We start from the raw sequence: 20,357 nt of genomic DNA, 5'->3' as shown, positions 1-20,357 counted from the left end.
TATGCCTACTTTCTGCAGGGCTTTTATCATAAATGGGTGTTGAATTTTGTCGAAAGCTTTCTCTGCATCTATTGAGATGATCATATGGTTTTTCTCCTTCAATTTGTTAATATGATGTATCACATTGATTGATTTGCGTATATTGAAGAATCCTTGCATTCCTGGAATGAACCCCACTTGATCATGGTGTATAATCCTTTTAATGTGCTGTTGGATTCTGTTTGCTAGTATTTTGTTGAGGATTTTTGCATCTATGTTCATCAGTGATATTGGCCTGTAGTTTTCCTTTTTTGTGACATCTTTGTCTGGTTTTGGTATCAGGGTGATGGTGGCCTCATAGAATGAGTTTGGGAGTGTTCCCCCCTCTGCAATATTTTGGAAGAGTTTGAGAAGGATAGGTGTTAGCTCTTCTCTAAATGTTTGATAGAATTCGCCTGTGAAGCCATCTGGTCCTGGGCTTTTGTTTGTTGGAAGATTTTTAATCACAGTTTCAATTTCAGTGCTTGTGATTGGTCTGTTCATATTTTCTGTTTCTTCCTGGTTCAGTTTCGGTAGGTTGTGCATTTCTAAGAATCTGTCCATTTCTTCCAGGTTGTCCATTTTATTGGCGTAGAGTTGCTTGTAGTAATCTCTCATGATCGTTTGTATTTCTGCAGTGTCAGTGGTTACTTCTCCTTTTTCATTTCTAATTCTATTGATTTGAGTCTTCTGCCTTTTTCTCTTGATGAGTCTGGCTAATGGTTTATCAATTTTGTTTATCTTCTCGAAGAACCAGCTTTTAGTTTTATTGACCTTTGCTATTGTTTCCTTCATTTCTTTTTCATTTATTTCTGATGTGATCTTTATGATTTCTTTCCTTCCGCTAGCTTTGGGGGTTTTTTGCTCTTCTTTCTCTAATTGCTTTAGATGCAAGGTTAGGTTGTTTATTCGAGATGTTTCCTGTTTCTTGAGGTAGGCTTGTATTGCTATAAACTTCCCTCTTAGCACTGCTTTTGCTGCATCCCATAGGTTTTGGGTCGTCGTGTCTCCATTGTTATTTGTTTCTAGGTATTTTTTGATTTCCCCTTTGATTTCTTCAGTGATCACTTCGTTATTAAGTAGTGTATCGTTTAGCCTCCATGTGTTTGTATTTTTTACAGATCTTTTCCTGTAATTGATATCTAGTCTCATAGCGTTGTGGTCGGAAAAGATACTTGATACGATCTCAATTTTCTTAAATTTACCAAGGCTTGATTTGTGACCCAAGATATGATCTATCCTGGAGAATGTTCCATGAGCACTTGCGAAAAATGTGTATTCTGTTGTTTTTGGGTGGAATGTTCTATAAATATCAATTAAGTCCATCTTGTTTAATGTATCATTTAAAGCTTGTGTTTCCTTATTTATTTTCATTTTGGATGATCTGTCCATTGGTGAAAGTGGGGTGTTAAAAGTCCCCTACTATGATTGTGTTACTGTCGATTTCCCCTTTTATGGCTGTTAGTATTTGCCTTATGTATTGAGGTGCTCCTATGTTGGGTGCATAAATATTTACACTTGTTATACCTTCCTCTTGGATCGATCCCTTGATCATTATATAGTGTCCTTCTTTGTCTCTTGTAATAGTCTTTATTTTAAAGTCTATTTTGTCTGATATGAGAACTGCTACTCCAGCTTTCTTTTGATTTCCATTTGCATGGAATATCTTTTTCCATCCCCTCACTTTCAGTCTGTATGTGTCTCTAGGTATGAAGTGGGTCTCTTGTAGACAGCATATATATGGGTCTTGTTTTTGTATCCATTCAGCCAGTCTGTGTCTTTTGGTGGGAGCATTTAATCCATTTATATTTAAGGTAATTATCGATATGTATGTTCCTGTTCCCATTTTCTTAAATATTTTGTGTTTGTTATTGTAGGTGTTTTCCTTCTCTTGTGTTTCTTGCCTAGAGAAGTTCCTTTAGCATTTGTTGTAAAGCTGGTTTGGTGGTGCTGAACTCTCTCAGCTTTTGCTTGTCTGTAAAGGTTTTAATTTCTCCATCAAATCTGAATGAGATCCTTGCTGGGTAGAGTAACCTTGGTTGTAGGTTTTGCTCCTTCATGACTTTAAGTATATCCTGCCACTCCCTTCTGGCTTGCAGAGTTTCTCCTGAAAGATCAGCTGTTAACCTTATGGGGATTCCCTTGTGTGTTATTTGTTGTTTTTCCCTTGCTGCTTTTAATATGTTTTCTTTATATTTAATTTTTGATAGTTTGATTAATATGTGTCTTGGCATGTTTCTCCTTGGATTTATCCTGTATGGGACTCTCTGTGCTTCCAGGATTTGATTAACTATTTCCTTTCCCATATTAGGGAAGTTTTCAACTATAATCTCTTCAAATATTTTCTCAGTCCCTTTCTTTTTCTCTTCTTCTTCTGGGACCCTTATAATTCGAATGTTGGTGCGTTTAATGTTGTCCCAGAGGTCTATGAGACTGTCCTCAGTTCTTTTCATTCTTTTTTATTTATTCTGCTCTGCAGTAGTTATTTCCACTATTTTATCTTCCAGGTTACTTATCCGTTCTTCTGCCTCAGTTATTCTGCTCTTGATCCCGTCTAGAGTATTTTTAATTTCATTTATTGTGTTTTTCATCGTTGCTTGGTTCCTCTTTAGTTCTTCTACATCCTTGTTAAATGTTTCTTGCATTTTGTCTATTCTATTTCCAAGATTTTGGATCATCTTTACTATCATTATTCTGAATTCTTTTCCAGGTAGACTGCCTATTTCCTCTTCATTTGTTAGGTCTGGTGTGTTTTGACCCTGCTCCTTCACCTGCTGTGTGTTTTTTTGTCTTCTCATTTTGCTTATCTTACTGTGTTTGGGGTCTCCTTTTCACAGGCTGCAGGTTTGTAGTTCCCATTGTTTTTGGTATCTGTCCCCATTGGCTAAGGTTGATTCAGTGGGTTGTGTAGGCTTCCTGGTGGAGGGGACTAGTGCCTGTGTTCTGGTGGATGAGGTTGGATCTTGTCTTTCTGGTGGGCATGTCCACATCTGGTGGTGTGTTTTGGGGTGTCTGTGGCCTTATTATGATTTTAGGCAGCCTCTCTGCTAATGGATGGGGCTGTGTTCCTGTCTTGCTAGTTGTTTGGCATAGGGTGTCCAGCACTGTAGCTTGCTGGTCATTGAGTGAAGCTGGGTCTTGATGTTGAGATGGAGATCTCTGAGAGATTTTCGCCGTTTGGTATTACGTGGAGCTGGGAGGTCTCTTGTGGACCAGTGTCCTGAAGTTGGCTCTCCCACCTCAGAGGCACAGACCTGATACCTGGCTGGAGCACCAAGAACCTTTCGTCCACACGGCTCAGAATAAAAGGGAGAAAAAAATAGAAAGAAAGAAAGAAAGAAAGAGGATAAAATAAAATAAAATAAAGCTGTTATAATAGAAAATAAGAAAAAAATTATTAAGAATAAATGTATTCAGAAAAAAATTTTTTTAATTTTTAAAAATAGATTTATTAATTTTTTATAGTAAAAAATAGGAAAAAAATTATTAAGAAAAAAATTTAATAAAAGAATTTAATGTTTTAAAATAAAAAATATGAAAAAACTTATTAAAATTTTTTTTTAATTTCTAAAAATAGAAAATAAGGAAAAAATTATTAAGAAAACATTTATTTGGAAAAAAAGATTTTTTAAGTAAAAAAAAAAAAAAAAAACGAACGGACCTAACCCTAGGACTAATGGTGAAAGCAAAGCTATACAGACAAAATCTCACCCAGAAGCATACACATATACACTCACAAAAAAAGGAAAAGGGGAAAAATTAATATATCCTGCTCCCAAAGTCCACCTCTTGAATTTGGGATGATTTGTTGTCTATTCAGGTATTCAGCAGATGCAGGCACATCAGGTTGTTTGTGGAGCTTTAATCTGCTGCTTCTGAGGCTGCTGGGAGAGATTTCCCTTTCTCTTCTTTGTTCGTACAGCTCCCCGGGTTCAGCTTTGGATTTGGACCTGCCTCTGCATGTAGGTCGCCTGAGGGCGTCTGTTCCCCGCCCAGACAGAACAGGGTTAAAGGAGCAGCTGCTTCGGGGGCTCTGGCTCACTCAGGACGGGGGGAGGGAGGGGCACAGATGCGGGGCGAGCCTGCAGCGGCAGAGGCCAGTGTGACGTTGCAGCAGCCTGAGGTGCGCCGTGCGTTCTCCCGGCTCCCGGGAGGGGCGGTGTGGAGAGTGACCTGTGCTCGCACACAGGCTTCTTGGTGGCGGCAGCAGCAGCCTTAGCGTCTCCTGCCCGTCTCTGGAGTCCGTGCTGATAACCGCGGTTCGCGCCCACCTCTGGGGTCCGCGCTGATAGCCGCGGCTCGCGCCCGTCTCTGGAGTTCGTTTAGGCGGCGCTCTGACTCCCCTCTCCTTGCGCCGTGAAACAAAGAGGCAAGAAAAAGTCTCTTGCCTCTCGGCAGCTGCAGACTTTTTCCTGGACTCCCTCCCTGCTAGCTGTGGTGCGCTAACCCCTTCAGGCTGTGTTTACGCCGCCAACCCCAGTCCTCTCCCTGCAATCCAACCGAAGCCCCGAGCCTCAGCTCCCAGCCCCCGCCCACCCCGGCGGGTGAGCAGACAAGCCTCTCGGGCTGGTGAGCGCTGCTCGGCGCCGAGACTCTGTGCGGGAATCTCTCCGTTTTTCCCTCTGCTCCCCTGTTGCTGTGGGATCCGGGCTGATAGCTGCGGCTTGCGCCTGCCTCTGGGGTCCGCGCTGATAGCCGCGGCTCGCGCCCGTATCTGGAGTTCGTTTAGGCGCTCTGAATCCCCTCTCCTTGCGCGCCATGAAACGAAGAGGCAAGAAAAAGTCTTGCCTCTTCGGCAGCTGCAGACTTTTTCCCGGACTCCCTCCCGGCTAGCACCGAAGCCCGAGCCTCAGCTCCCAGCCCCCGCCCGCCCCGGCGGGTGAGCAGACAAGCCTCTCGGGCTGGTGAGTGCTACTCAGCACCGATCCTCCGTGCGGGAATCTCTCCGCTTTGCCCTCCGCACCCCTGTGGCTGCGCTCTCCTCCGTGGCTCCGAAGCTTCCCTCCTCTGCCACCCGCAGTCTCTGCCCACGAAGGGGTTTCCTAGTGTGTGGAAACCTTTCCTCCTTCACAGCTCCCTCCCACTGGTGCAGGTCCCGTCCCTATTCTTTTGTCTCTGTTATTTCTTTTTTCTTTTGCCCTACCCAAGTACGTGGGGAGTTTCTTGCCTTTTGGGAGGTCTGACGTCTTCTGCCAGCGTTCAGTGGGTGTTCTGTAGGAGCAGTTCCTCGTGTAGATGTATTTCTACTGTATCTGTGGGAAGGAAGGTGATCTCCGCATCTTACTCTTCCGCCATCTTGCCCCTCGGTCCATCCCCACTTACTTTTGAAGGTGGTATAATCAAGGTGCTCAAATTTAACACATCTGATTAGTGTTTCCTCATCTTTTGGGGAAGAGGAGGAGTTGACAAAGAGACTTGATTGCATCTTCTCCCCTTAAAGCTTTATAAGTGAGCTTTCAATAAATGTTTATTTATACATCAAATTAGTCCCCTTTTCAAGTAAATTTGTATTTATTTCTGACATATCCTCTTCTTACTGTTTTGATGTTCTTATCCTGAACTTTGAAATTCACATGTTCTCAATGTTTTTGTGACTTATACACTTCTAGGACTATCATTACATGGTGTTTGTATTGGTATAGAGAAGATGTGTAATATAATCCCAAGAGAGTTCTTGAATTCTATTTGACCTTTTTGCATAATATGTCCAAGTGAAATTGAACCATTTGCTTATGAAAAGAACATTGACATAGCTATACTTAAGAGTAGAAAGCTCTGAAATCTTTATTTGAAAAGACATTTATTCATATTGTTAAGTATTCATGGCACCATCCCAGCCAAGGCCTTAATCATTTGACTTATCAATGTTTTCTTTCTTTTAGTGATATAAGAAGAGTGAGAATATGATATCTGGCTTCTATCCAGCAGAATTAGTAATAGATAAGCTCAAATGATTTAATCTGGGCTTATGTGGTACTAGATAGCACTGATTCCATTAAATCAGTTAAAATGTATACCTTATTAGATTATTCAAGTGCTATGTACATACATACTAATATAAAAGCAAAATAAGAGCTATTTTAAATAATGAACCATCTAAAAGGAGGCTTTTTTTCCTGGCTTCTATTTTTTATTTTTGCCAGTTTTATTGAGAAATAATTGACATACATCACTGAAAAGTTTAAGGTGTACAGCATGGTGGTTTGATTCACGTATATTGTGAAATGATCACCACAGTAGGTTTAGTTAATATCCATCACCTAAAAAAAAAATAATAATAAATAAATAAATAAATAAATAAATATCCATCACCTCATATAGATACAATAAAAAGAAAAGAAAAAAAATTCACCTGTGATGAGAACTCGCAGGATCTACTCTGTTAACACTGCTGTATGATATCAGGAAAAGTTATCTATCGTCATCATGTTGTACATTACATCCCTAGTACTTACTTATTTTATAACTAAGTTTGTACCTTTTGACCATCTTCCTCCAGTTCCTCCTACCCCCACCCTCTGCCTCTGGTAACCACAAGTCTGATCTCTTTTTCTATGAGTTTGGTTTTTTTGTTTTGTTTTGTTTTTAGATTCCATATATAAGTGAGATCGAACAGTATTTGTCTTTCTCTGTCTGACTTATTTCACCTAGCATTATGCCTTCAAGATCCACCCATGTTGTCACAAACGGTAGGATTTTCCTGTTTTTTTATGGCTGAATAATATTCCGTTGTGTATATATACACTCCTTATCCATTCATCCTTCAGTGGACACCTAGGTTGTTTCCATGTCTTGGCTATTGTAAATAGTGCTGCTATGAATATGGGGATGCAGACATCTTTTCAAGTTGGTGTTTCTGGGTTTTTTGGATATACTCCCAGAACTGGAATTGCTGAATCATATGGTAGTTCTATTTTTAATTTTTTGAGAAAACTTCATACTGTTTTCCACAGTGGCTGTACCAACTTACAATCTCACAAACAGTGCGCAGGGTTTTCTCTTCTCCACATCCATGCCAGCATTTGTTATCTCTTGTCTTTTGATCATGGCCATTCTAACAGGCATGAGGTGATATCTCATTGTGATTTTAATTCACATTTCCCTAGTGACTAGTGATGTTGAGCATCTTTTCATGTATCTGTTGGCCATTCATATATCTTCTTTGGAAAAATGTCTATTCAGGTTCTTTGCCCATTTTTTAATTGAATTATTTGGTTTTTTGCTCGAGTTGTATGAGTTCTTTATATATTTTGGATATTAACCTCTTACCAGATATATGGTTTGCAAATATTTTTTCCCATTTCATAGGTTGTCTTCCCACTTTTTTTTTTAATAAATTTATTTACTTTATTTATTTTATTTATTTTATTTTTGGCTGCATTGGGTCTTTGTTGCTGCGCACGGGCTTTCTCTAGTTGCGGCGAGTGGGGGCTACTCTTCGTTGCTGTGAGTGGGCTCTGATCGCGGTGGCTTCTCTTGTTGCAGAGCACAGGCTCTAGGTGCACAGGCTCAGGAGTTGTGGCACATGGGCTTAGTTGCTCTGCAGCATGTGGGGTCTTCCATACCAGGGCTTGAACCCGTGTCCCCTGCACTGGCAGACGGATTCTTAACCACTGCACCACCAGGGAAGCCCAGTTTTCCCACTTTGTTGATGGTTTCTTTTGCTGTGTAGCTTTGTAGCTACGTGTAGCTTGATGTAGTCTCACTTGTTTATTTTTTACTTTGTCTCTTAATGCTTTAGGTATGATTTCCATAATATCATTACTAGACCCATGTCAAGGAGCTTTCTTTCTATGTTTTCTTCTAGGAGTTTCATAGTTTCAGGTCTTTCATTTAAGTCTTTAATCCATTTCAAGTTAATTTTTATGAGTGGTACAAGATATAGGGGTCAAGTTTTATTCTTTTATGTGTGAATATCCAATTTTCCCAGCACCATTTATTGAAGAGACTGTTTTCTCCATTGAGTATTCTTGGCTGTCTTGTCAAATATTTGTTGCTTGGGTTTATTTCTGGGCTTTCGATTCTGTTCCATTGGTTTATTTGTCTGTTTTTATGAAGGAGGTATATTTAATTATTGAATTATTATCTTGTGTTCTTTGCTTAGGGTGTTCCAGTCATGGCAATAAGAAACAAAATGATATCAGAAGGACTAGACCCAGATCTTCTTGAGTAAGTAATTCTTCTAATATAATGATATTACTGCCAAGATGCTGAGTTTATCAGTGATAATAAAAATATTTCAAGCTCTATATGTTTTTCCTATACAGTGTTTTATGGTTGAGGAGACCACCTTCTTAAACAGTGCCTCTGCTATGTTTAAAAAGTGAAAAATCTATGCTATGCTACTAAAACTAGCCTTAAGACATTTTAGGAGTAGTTTTAATAGCTTGATGATGAATCTGTATATGCAAAAGGGATGGAATTTGATGACAGTTTTGTTGCACAGCAGTAGTGTCCACAAGAAGCAGTGCTCTTTTTCTTCCCATGCTACTTTTTTCCTCCCTCCTTCCCTCCTTCCCTCCATCTCTCTCTCTCTCTCTCTCTCTCTCTCTCTCTTGAATTATCTATAGTTTTTTATTTAAGACCTTAGTGTATAGGAAATTTACTCTACATGATCTAGGTTGAGCCAGATGGGGAAATAAACAGAGTAACTCTAAGTCCACAGTAATGGTTATTAGAAACTAGATATTGTTTTGTGTGAGTTTTATAAAAAAATTTTTGAGAAATGCTGAAAATTTGTGGCTCAGAAATTTGACAGTAATTTACTCCATCCAGGCAAAGCTCATCCTGGGTAAAATATATCGTAATGGATTATTCAGAACTAGTCTCCTTTGCAAGTATCTAGACACTTGTAAAGAGTCTTTCCAGTTTGGGATTTTAGTTCACCCCAATGTATTTAGCTATGGTAGCTATGCAGGCATTCATACTGTACTAGCAGTATACTTTGGAATTTTTCTTGGCTCTCAGCCCTTCAAGAAAATGTATGCATTTTTTCCCTCATATATGCAATCTTTTCCTCATGTTTTATCTTTCAAAATATGAAATTTAAGAATTTTTTAGAAGTCTGCAAGAACAGATTTCCCACATGTATCTCCATTTAGTATGTATTTCAGTAGCAAACAGTTCAAGTACAATGGTATAATTGGTAATTTGAACTAAAGCATCTCCAGGATATTTGGCATTTGCTCTGGAAATTGTTTCTGACACACTTTAAAAGCAGATGGATTGTGACATATACTTTAATGTGACTTGAACATATGGGTCCAATCCATTTTGGTACTCATTGGAATATATGTTATAAATATATTTAGCATTGACTATGACCTCTTTTTTGCTTCTGGAAATACACAGTAGACCTTCTATACTAACAGAGAGCTAAAATGACCTTTAAAATCATGATTTTTCTCTCTAGAGAAAATGTAATAAATGGAAAACTTAACAGCTCTATAAGCAGCCCTATAAGCCCTATAATCCAATCCCTTTACCCCCTACCGGCTTCACTTCATCCCCTGCCCAGCCTAAACCTACTTCATTATCCTTTACTTCAACCATCTACCCACACGAGCAACTTGAAAGTCACCCTTGATTCTGCCCTCCTCTCTACCCCTTAACATGTCAGTCACTGTGATTTTCTCTTTTTTAATCTCTCACATCTGACCACATGCCTCCATGCCATTGCTGTTTAGTTCAAGCCCTCATCGTTTTTCACCTGAATTATTATAATAACTCCTGATTGGTTTTCCTATTCTCTTTCAATCTGTCACTAAAAACTTAGTGGATCTCTTCATATAGTTCATCTGTTCATACATACAAATCTTTCTGTGATTCTCCACTGCCTTTTACATATAGCCTAGCATCTTAGAATTGCAAATAAATGCTTTTATCATCAAGACTCTAGCTTCATTTCTTGCCATTCATCCCTACTTCCCTATCTCCTGCAGCTGTAGCAAACTACTGGCAGTTCTCTGAATGTATCATTATCCTGGTGTCTTTGAATGTTTGTATTCCTCCCCATGGAACTTCCTTCCCCCATCTTAAATGGCCAGGCTGACTTCATATTCTTAAAGAGTCCATTTAGGTATCCAGTGGTTAAGAGTCCGACTTCCAATGCAGGGGACGGGGGTTTGATCCCTGGTCAGGGAACTAAGATCCCACATGCCGTGGGGCAACTAAGCCCATGTACCACAACTACTGAGCCCAAGTGCCACAACTAGAGAGCCTATGTGCCACAACTACAGAGCCCACGTGCTCTGGAGCCTGCCACAACTACTGAGCCCATGCACCTCAACTACTGAGCCTGCACGCCACAACTAGAGAGAAGCCTGCGCGCTGCGACGAAAGATCCTGCGTGCCACAACTAAGACCCAACGCAGCCAAAAATAAATAAATAAATATTAAAAAAGAAAAAAAGAAGTCCATGGATGACAACCAAGGGGAGAACCTCCAGGACCCCCAATACTTCCTTGATGTATCTCACTTAGCAAGTTTGAGGGCATGTCATTGTCTGTAAACGTTGAGAAACATTCAGTTGCAAAGTGGTGCCAAGTTTTAGGGTAGAATTCCAGTAACAGTTAACATTGTCTTAACAGAAAAGCTGTTCCTCAACCACAGCCTGGAGCCTGAATTCTGACCCATTACCTCATAAATACATGCCATTGGTCACAAGGGGCGCTGGTTGGAATAGGGTGACTCACTGTAACCTATCACCACTACCACTAGAAAACCAGCTCCCACTACATTTAGCTAGATATAAGTGGAATCAATCACCTTGTTAAGGAGGAATTCTGGCACTTTGGGAATCATGTTTACATAAAAGTTAAGGAACCTCGCCTTGAGGGGAAAGTCTGAGATGATAAAGGAGAAGAAAATGTACCATCCAAGGAAAGAATGAACTTTTATTTAGAATCTTATGTATATATTTAGCCTCAGCCAAGAGCTTTCAGTAAAGACTGTTCTTTTGTCTTTTAAGGTATAAACATACACTTTTTCTATTAGCTTTAGGTAGTAAGACAGATTCATATTACTGTAAGAAGAAATAGTCTAGATCTGTTTGCACTGAGCAAAGAGCAAAACTGAGGTTAATATAGAAATAAATACTGATCAGAAAATACATTGTTATTCAGTTGGCTTGTGTATATAACAGTTTGGAAGCTGACAGTACGTAATTTTGCTATGTTTTTTTTTGTTTATTTTTTAACATCTTTATTGGAGTATAATTGCTTTACAATGTTGTGTTAGTTTCTGCTGTATAACAAAGTGAATCAGCTATATATATACATATTTCCCCATATACCTTCCCTCTTGCTTCTCCCTCCCACCCTCCCTATCCCGCCCCTCTAGGTGGTCACAAAGCACCAAGCTGATCTCCCTGTGCTACGTGGTTGCTTCCCAGTAGCTATCTGTTTTACATTTGGTAGTGTATATATGTCCATGCCACTCTCTCACTTCGTCCCAGCTTACCCTTCCCCGTCCCCATGTCTTCAAGTCCATTCTCTACGTCTGCGTCTTGATTCCTGAGGTGGATGGACCTAGAGTCTGTCATACAGAGTGAAGTATGTCAGAAAGAGAAAAACAAATACTGTATGCTAACACATATATATGGAATCTAAAAAAAATGGTTCTGATGAACCTAGGGAGAGTACGTAATTTTGAACCTAGGGAGAGTATCAGTTTACATGATAAGGGAGAAGAGAGCCTGGCTATTTTCCTTCAAAAATGACTATCACTGAATTTTAGAAAGTCTATAAAACTGAAGAAAATGCCTGATAATTACCAAATAAATAGTATTAGTTAGCTACTTCTGAGTAATTATTTAATATTCTTAAAAATCCAAGTTTTTGAAAATAACAATAGTGCTTATATAACCAAGAATTAGTTCTGTTTAGCTTGTAAAAATTAGTAAAAAAGAAAAAAAGAAAAAAAATGCTGTGAAATCAAAAGATATGTGAAAGAGTATCTTTTTCACCATCATACTCAAAAGAGTTTAAGGGGAAAGAAAATGGAAAATTTTAAGTTTTATCTGTTTTAGAAATATAGAACAGGTAAATCATGCCATATAAATTTTTTCAATCAATGCCTAGATTTTTCTTACCAGAAAAAAAAAATGTTTCTCCCTATCCTGTTCTATGCTTACATTTATGTCCCATAACTAAGGTTACTATTATTACCTAGTAATTACTACTTTTACTACTCCAACATAAATAGACTAGCCTCTGGACCTGTCCATGAAGAGATGAAATTCATGATGGTTAAGGCTCAGGCTAAGGCAGACTTTAGAAATGGTCTGCTTGCTGGGGTCTGGATTCTGCCCTGCCACTTTCTGGCTATATGACCCTGGACTAATTACCTAATCTGTTCATCAGTTTCCTCGTCAGTAAATGGGGAATAGAAGAGTTGACCCCTTATAGAGTTGTTCAGACTAAGTAAGAGAATGATGTAAGCACTTAGCACAGCTCTGGACAAGCAGTAAATGTTAAGTAAATGTTAGTTGTGATTTATGAATGTTTTAACGCAGGAATCTGTAGCAAGTTCTAAACAATTGGATTTACCAGGCTTTTGGATCCCAACTTGTTTAGAGTCCTGTCGTTGCCTGTATACCACAGTGTTCTCAACAAAGACATATTTAACGTACACAGAGTAATTATCCTTTTGAGTTATACTCTCTGTTTTCCCAAACTGAAAAATCTATATTTTAAACTTTATAGTAAAGAACAGACTTCTGGGGCTTCCCTGGTGACGCAGTGGTTAAGAATCCTCCTGCCGGGGCTTCCCTGGTGGCGCAGTGGTTGAGAATCTGCCTGCTAATGCAGGGGACACGGGTTCGAGCCCTGGTCTGGGAAGATCGCACGTGCCGCGGAGCAACTGGGCCTGTGAGCCACAACTACTGAGCCTGCGCGTCTGGAGCCTGTGCTCCGCAACAAGAGAGGCCACGATGGTGAGAGGCCCGCGCACCGCGATGAAGAGTGGCCCCCGCTTGCCGCAACTAGAGAAAGCCCTCGCACAGAAACGAAGATCCAACACAGCCATAGATAAATAAATAAATTAATTAAAAAAAAAAAAAAAAAAAGAATCCTCCTGCCAATGCAGGGGACACGGGTTCGAGCCCTGGTCCGGGAAGATCCCACATGCTGCGGAGCCACTAAGCCCATGCGCCACAACTACTGAGGCTGCACTCTAGAGATCGTGAGCCACAACTACTGACCCCGTGTGCCACAACTACTGAAGCCTGCGCACCTAGAGCCTGTGCTCAGCAGAAAGAGAAGCCACCACAGTGAGAATCCCGCGCACTGCAACAAAGAGTAGTCCCCGCTCACCGCAACTAGAGAAAGCCTGCATGCAGCAACGAAGACCCAACACAGCCAAGAATAAATAAGTAAAATAAATACAAAAAATAAAAAAATAAAGAACAGACTTCTGAAATTGAAATTTAACTGGTCACACTCTTAATATTAGTAGGAGGGTGCAGTTTGTAGCATACTGATTTGGCTAAAGAAAGCAAGTTACTTTGCAGGCTTTAAACAGAACCAGCTCAGTTGGCATTTGTCCTGGACTTATCTATTCAAAATACATTTATACCCTCCTCCCAGCCTGTGGAATGACCATGATTATGGTTGCCAGAAATAGAAATAACCACCTCAGCCTTATCACTGAGACAAGAGGAGATTTATTAGTGTTAACCAAACAGACACTGGAAAACAAGAAAACTTAATTATATTTAAGGCATATCCAGCAGATTTTCATGCCCTCTAATGGAATACCTTATCTGCCAATGATCTTCGTCTGTCTCCTGCTACAGAACAATATAATGGATTAAAGGTTGGGTTTTGGCTGGTTAAGGATAGAATTGATCTCAATTCCCTGACTGAACAATTCCAAAAATAGTTTTTTTTGTTTTTTTGTCTTTAATATTTATTTTATTTGGCTGCACCGGTTCTTAGTTGTGGCATGGGGGATCTTCTTTGCAGCATGCGAGATCTTTAGTTGCGGCATGGAGGATCTTTATTGGCAGCATGCGGGATCTTTTAGTTGCGACATGCGGGATCTAGTTCCCTGACCAGGGATTGAACCTGGGTCCCCTGCATTGGGAGTATGGAGTCTTAACCACTGGACCACCAGGGAAGTCCCCCAAAATAGGTTTTTTCACTCGTTCCATTTTTTTAGTTTTTGCTGAGCTGGGATTCCATTCAGGGTAATTACCAGTCCTTGACCACTGGCGGCAGACTGACTAGAAAGTATAGGACAGAAAAAAACAATGTCAGAAAATTGTGATTAGTCCACTGTTAGAGACCTTGATCACAAGAGTAAGAAATAATAAAAATATCAAAGAGGTGGTGTTAAAAAGCAGTTGTGGGTCTTCCCTGGTGGCTCAGTGGTTAAGAATCTGCCTGCCAATGCAGGTGACACGGGTTCGAGCCCTGATCTGGGAAGATCCCACATGCCGCGGAGCAACTAAGCCCATGCCCCACAACTACTGAGCCTGTGCTCTAGAGCCCACGAGCCACAACTACTGAGCCCGTGTGCCACAACTACTGAAGCCCACACGCCTAGAGCCTGTGCTCCGCAACAAGAAGCCATCGCAATGAGAAGCCCGCGCACCACAACGAAGAGTAGCCCCTGCTTGCTGTAACTAGAGAAAAAGCCCGCGCGCAGCAACAAAAGACCCAACGCAGGCAAAACTAAAATAAATAAATTTATTTAAAAAAAAAAAAGAATCAGTTGTGGTCTTCCAGTGTCTACCAAGCAAGAGATAGAGAGTTGTTGGGAAGTAAAGAACCCCAAGATAAACAGCAGAAACCCATCTGACCAGCCAGGATGGCTGGCTTTCTTTTTCTTTATGCTATTAGACATTACATTGTTTCTCTGGCTGTGGGAATCTGCCACAGAGTCCCACAAAGGGCGGGACATACCTGTCTTGATGGACATTCAGAAATGGAAAGACCGACCCGCCGTGGGGTGCACAGGCCTGGCCCCATCGGCGCCCATATTCTTGGATGGTCGGGAAGACACTGCTGGTTACCCCTCTCTTCAGCCTCCATGTCCCTGTGCCAACGTTTAGATAAGGTCAATGGGGTGACAGTTCACGGAGCCACGCCCCTCTTCAGTGCTTGCTGCAGTGGCAGCACTGCGTGCGTCAACGTGCTGCTGGAGTTTGGAGCCAAGGCCCTGCTCGAGGTGCACCTGGCTTCACCCATCCACGAGGCAGTAGAGAGAGGTAATAGAGAATGCATGGAGATTCTGCTGGCAAATAACGTTAACATTGACCAGGAAGTGCCTCACCTTGGAACTCCCCTGTATGTGGCTTGCACCTATCAGAGGCTAGACTGTGTGAAGAAGCTTCTAGAATTAGGAGCCAATGTTGACCACGGCCAGTGGCTGGACACCCCCCTCCATGCCGCCGTGAAGCAGAACAGTGTGGAAATCATCCACCTGCTGATAGACTACGGGGCTAACCTCAAGTGCAGAAACGCTCAGGGCAAAAGTGCGCTTGATCTGGCAGCTCCGAAAAGCGGCGTGGAGCAGGTGCTCCTGCTCCGGGAAGGCCCGCCTGCTCTTTCCCAGCTGTGCCGCCTGTGTGTCCGGAAGTGCTTGGGTCGCATCTGTCATCAGACCATCCACAAACTGTATCTGCCGGAGCCCCTGGAAAAATTCCTCCTATACCAGTAGTCCCAACTGTCCACGAGAAGATACTTGGAAATAAACAGGTTGTTGCCTGCTGTACCCAGGGTACCTAGTGTAACACCCAACAGCTAGACTCTCAAATGAGCTAAGCTAGTTAGAGCACATCCCTGATGGACTGGCACACGTGGGGAATGAAAACTCCTGGTTAGTTTAATGTTCTCTTTAACCAAGGGGCAATCAGAAACTTTTCTGTTTTTAGCTCTTGTTGTTAAGAAACTTTAAAAAATTGTGAAGTAGGGTGAAATTAATAGGCTGTTTTTCAAGATTCATGATCTTCGATTATCTAAGGATCACTGTTCTGAATAGCGTGTAGACACATATAAATCTGGGTGGATAAGATTAGGATGAATATAAGTATTCCAAGATGGGTTCCTGATTTAGTTCTTCCCTTCTTCCCCCTTTCTTTCTTTCCTTCCATGAATAAATCTCTGCATGAAAGTTTTTTTTTAAATAAAAAAAATTTTTTAATTAATTAATTATTTTTTTTTTAAAAAAGAAAGAAATGGAAAGACCAAGGTATGTGTAGTTTGAGTAAATGTAATGCCGAAGTAAGTCTTACTGGTTACTATGTAATAGCAAAGTCAAAATTGTCTTTTTTTTTTTTTAACTACCCCAAATGTCTTTATATAGTCACTGCAATCTCAGTTCAGGAATTCAGTGTTTTGCTATTTCCTTAAGACCACTTATTGCCATTGCATAGAGCTCTGAGAACAACACTAATTGACAAGTATCATGTGATGTTAAAACTTTGTATGTGCTCTAGTTGATATTGAAAAGTGATTTGAATGGTAACTATTGCACCCTCTCCCCACAATCCTCCTACTCAGCAATAGTTTTACTAACAATGTTTTTGGCACTTAATCTGCTTTAAGTTCAACTGTTTTAAATTTAAAGAAAATGAAAAATATCTTTAAGCTATTTACCTACATAAATAAATGTTTTTCCAAAGAATGTTTATGATGTTTGGTGTCCTTAAAGTGGCTGTGGTTTTAAACACAAATATAAATATCTCTTTAATGAAAACAAATCAGACCAATGATATTTGTATTTTAAGACTCATTTTATGTACAGGATCAGAAAAACTAACTCAAACTAGCTTAAGCAAAAAGGGAAGTTACTGAGTCACATACCTAAGAAGTCTAAGTAGGACAGAACGAGGGGCGCAGCGCCAGCAGTACTGGCTGGCTGGTGCTCCCTCTCGCCTGGCACCTCTGTCCGCCTTCACTCCTTGGCATAATCATCCACTTCTCTCCTACTGCTGATGAGCTTCCTCCTGGAAAACAAGGAATTCGCAAATAATATTTGCTTTATATGGTAAATGGCTATAATATTGCTAGTTTTTGCCAACTGAAAGGAAAGAGAGCCCCTTTTCCATAATCCAAGGCTCATTTCTGGGGAAGCATTCTGATTGTCTGTGCTTGGGTTTTGAGCACTCCCTTGAATTGATCTCTTTCCAGGTAAAGAGATTCTTCTGACCTGCCAGGCCTGGATTATGTGACTGTAACAAAGAAAGAGTATAAGGAAAGGATGAGGGCAATAGGGATTGTGGTTGATAGTCTTATTTATTCCCATAAATGGGAGGAAGGTGACAAATAAAATGCACACAGCATCTGGTATGCTAAAAAGTACTGATTTGTATATGGTTAGTACTTCCTTCTCCTTTCCTTTCTAAATTTGGCTCACTTTTAGCTGAGGTCAACCTAGTAACTTCTTTGAAAATACTTCTTTTTTAAACAAATTAAACTTAGTAAAGAGTTTAAAGTTATACTTTAAAAAATTTTGCTTTTACTAAGACTTTTATTGATAATATTGATGCCACAAATTATATAAATATGCTTATTAAAATGTAGCTACGAAGCTAGTGTTTTTTATTGTAACTACTAAAGGTTGAGATTTTAGAAAAATATGCATGATAAATCATGAACATACTTATGACTTTATATATTTTTCTGCATTTTGCTGATGTACTCTTTTTTAGTGATTCACTTATATGTTTAAAATATTGAGAGGATTATGCAGTCTTCATTTTCAGATTTTAGTAATGAAGTGTAGCCAGTAGTTTAAAGTAGCAACCTTTTTAAACATATCTTTAAAACTTCTTTCTATGAAGAAACTTACAACAAACATTTCATATATATATATAGGGTCAAGCAAGAGCAATTCTGATCATAACATAAAAAGCCAAATTTCTGTTCCCCCTAAGAATATGAATATCCAGTCTGGAAATGATGTTGTGAGTTTTATTATTACATTAACATTTGTAAAGCTTTTATAAGTTATAAAATGCTTTCATATATTACCTCATTTGAGTCTCACGATTTTTGAAGTTTTTCTCTTTTATGTACAAAAGGAACTCTAGTGTGTAGCTTTTCTTTTGTTTTCATAGCAATTCCAATTCAAAATAGCTTTAAATTTCTTTTCTTTTCTTTCTTTATTTTTGGCTGCATTGGGTCTTCGTTGCTGTGCACGGGCTTTCTCTAGTTGCAGTGAGTGGGGGCTGCTCTTCGTTGCGGTGCATGGGCTTCTCATTGCGGTGGCTTCTCTTGTTGCAGAGCACGGACTCTAGGTGTGTGGGCTTCAGTAGTTGTGGTGCACGGGCCCAGTAGTTGTGGCACACGGGCTTAGTTGCTCCGTGGCATGTGGGATCTTCCCGGACCAGGGCTCGAACCCGTGTCCCCTGCACTGGCAGACAGATTCTTAACCACTGCGCCACCAGGGAAGCCCTAAATTTATTTTAAAATGAATGAGGGCAAACAAAAAAAGTATTGGTGAGAATATGAACGTTGTGCACTGTGGGTGGGAGTGTAAAATGATGTAACTACTATGGAAAACAGTATGGCAATTTCTCCAAAAATTAGGCATAGAATTACCATTTGATCCAGCAATTCCACTTCTGGTTATATACCCAAAAGAAGTGAAAGCAGGGACTCAAACAGATACTTGTATACTCGTGTTCATAGCAGCGTTTTTCACAATAGCCCAAAGGTGGAAACAGCCCAAATGTCCATCCACAAGTGAATGGGTAAACAAAACGTAGTATGTGCATACAATGGAGTATTAGTCATCCTTAAACGGGAAGGAAACTCTGATACATGCTGCAACGTGGATGAATCTTGAAGACATGATAAATAAAATAAGCCAGTCACAAGAAGACAAATATTACATGATTCCACTTATATGAGGTACTTAGAGTAGACAAATTCGTAGAGACAGAAAGTAATGGAGTGTTTGTCAGGGGCTGGAAGGAGAGAGAAATGAGGAGTTATCATTTAATTGGTACAGCGTTTCAGTTTTGCAAGATGAAAAGAATTCTGGAGGTGGATAGTGGTGATGATTGCACAACACTGTGAGTATACTCAACACTACTGAACTGTACACTTTAAAATGGTTACGAGGGTAAATTTTATGTTATGTCTATCATACCACAATAAAAGAAATGAAAAAAAGAAAAAAATGAATGAGGACAGAGAATAACAAGTGTTGACAAGGATATGGAGAAATTTTAACCCTCATATTCTGCTGGTGGAAATGTAAAATGGTGCATCCACTGTGGAAAAAAGTTTGACAGTTCCTCAAAAAGTTAAACATGGAGCTACCATATGACCCAGCAGTTCCACTCCTAGGTTTATACTTGAGTATTGAAAACATACATTCACACAAAAACTTGTACACAGATGTTCCTAGCAGTATTATTCATAACATCCAAAAAGGAGAAATAACCTAATGTTCATCAACTGATGAATGGATAAGCAAAATGTGGTATATCCATGCAATGGAATAATATTCAGCCATAAAAAGGAATGAAGTACTGATAAATGCTACAACATGGATGAACCTTGAAAACATTATGCTAAGTGAAAGAAGCCAGACACAAAGGCTGAATATCCTTGATCCTATTTATATGAAATGTCCTGAATAGGAAAATCCATAGACACAGAAAAGTCGATTCATGGTTGTCAGAGGATGAGGGTAAAAGGAAATGGAGAGTGTCTGCTAATTGGTTTTGGGTTTCTTTTTGGAGTAATGAAAATGTTCTGGAATTAGATAGTGGTAATGTTTTCACAACCTTGTGAATATACTAAGAAACACTAATTTGTACAATTTTAAATGGTGAGTTTTATGGTATGTGAATTATACCTCAATTAAAAAATAAATGACTACTTAAGTGTCCATCAACTGATGAATGGTTAAAGAAGATGTAGTATATATGTCCAATGGAATACTACTAAGCTGTACAAAAGAATGAAATTTTGCCATTTGGATGGACTTGAAGGGTATTATGCTAAGTGAAATAAGTCAGGCAGAGAAAGACAAATACTGTATGATATCACTTGTACCTGGAATCTAAAAAACACAACAAACTAGTGAGTATAACAATAAAGAAGCAAACTCACAGTTATAGAGAACAAACTAGTGGTTACCAGTGGGGAGAGAGAAGGGGGAGGGACAATATAGAGGTAGGGGATTAAAAGCTACAAACTATTACATATAACATGAATAAGCTACAAGGATATATTGTACAGCACAGGGTATATAGCCAATATTTTATAATAGCTATAAATGGAGTATAACCTTTAAAAATTGTGAATCACTCCATTGTACACCTGTAATTTATCTAATACTGTACATTAACTATACTTCAATTTAAAAAAAATGAAATG

General features: G+C 39.7%; 2 protein-coding genes across 2 annotated transcripts in view; both read left to right on the top strand.

Annotated features, from left to right (window-relative positions):
* The window catches only part of WASHC3 (WASH complex subunit 3), a 67,823-nt gene that overhangs the window by 37,673 nt on the left and 9,793 nt on the right, over nt 1-20,357 (top strand). Inside the window, exon 6 of the mRNA XM_036866570.1 lies at nt 8,123-8,187. Within this exon, the coding sequence (XP_036722465.1) occupies nt 8,123-8,187 (65 nt within the window). The remainder of the gene's footprint in view (nt 1-8,122; nt 8,188-20,357) is intronic.
* Nucleotides 14,732-16,123, top strand: LOC118902352 (ankyrin repeat and SOCS box protein 11-like). Its single transcript, XM_036866568.1, has one exon. The coding sequence runs from the start codon at nt 14,830-14,832 to the stop codon at nt 15,679-15,681; it is 852 nt and encodes a 283-aa protein (XP_036722463.1). The 5' UTR covers nt 14,732-14,829; the 3' UTR covers nt 15,682-16,123.

Source organism: Balaenoptera musculus, chromosome 10 (genome assembly GCF_009873245.2).
Source record: "Balaenoptera musculus isolate JJ_BM4_2016_0621 chromosome 10, mBalMus1.pri.v3, whole genome shotgun sequence".
Lineage (NCBI taxonomy): Eukaryota > Metazoa > Chordata > Mammalia > Artiodactyla > Balaenopteridae > Balaenoptera > Balaenoptera musculus.
This window is presented reverse-complemented; position numbering and strand designations above follow the sequence as displayed.

Coding starts and splice junctions, on each gene's coding strand:
- LOC118902352 (XM_036866568.1), top strand. CDS start 14,830: ATGGCTGGCTTTCTTTTTCTTTATGCTATTAGACATTACATTGTTTCT.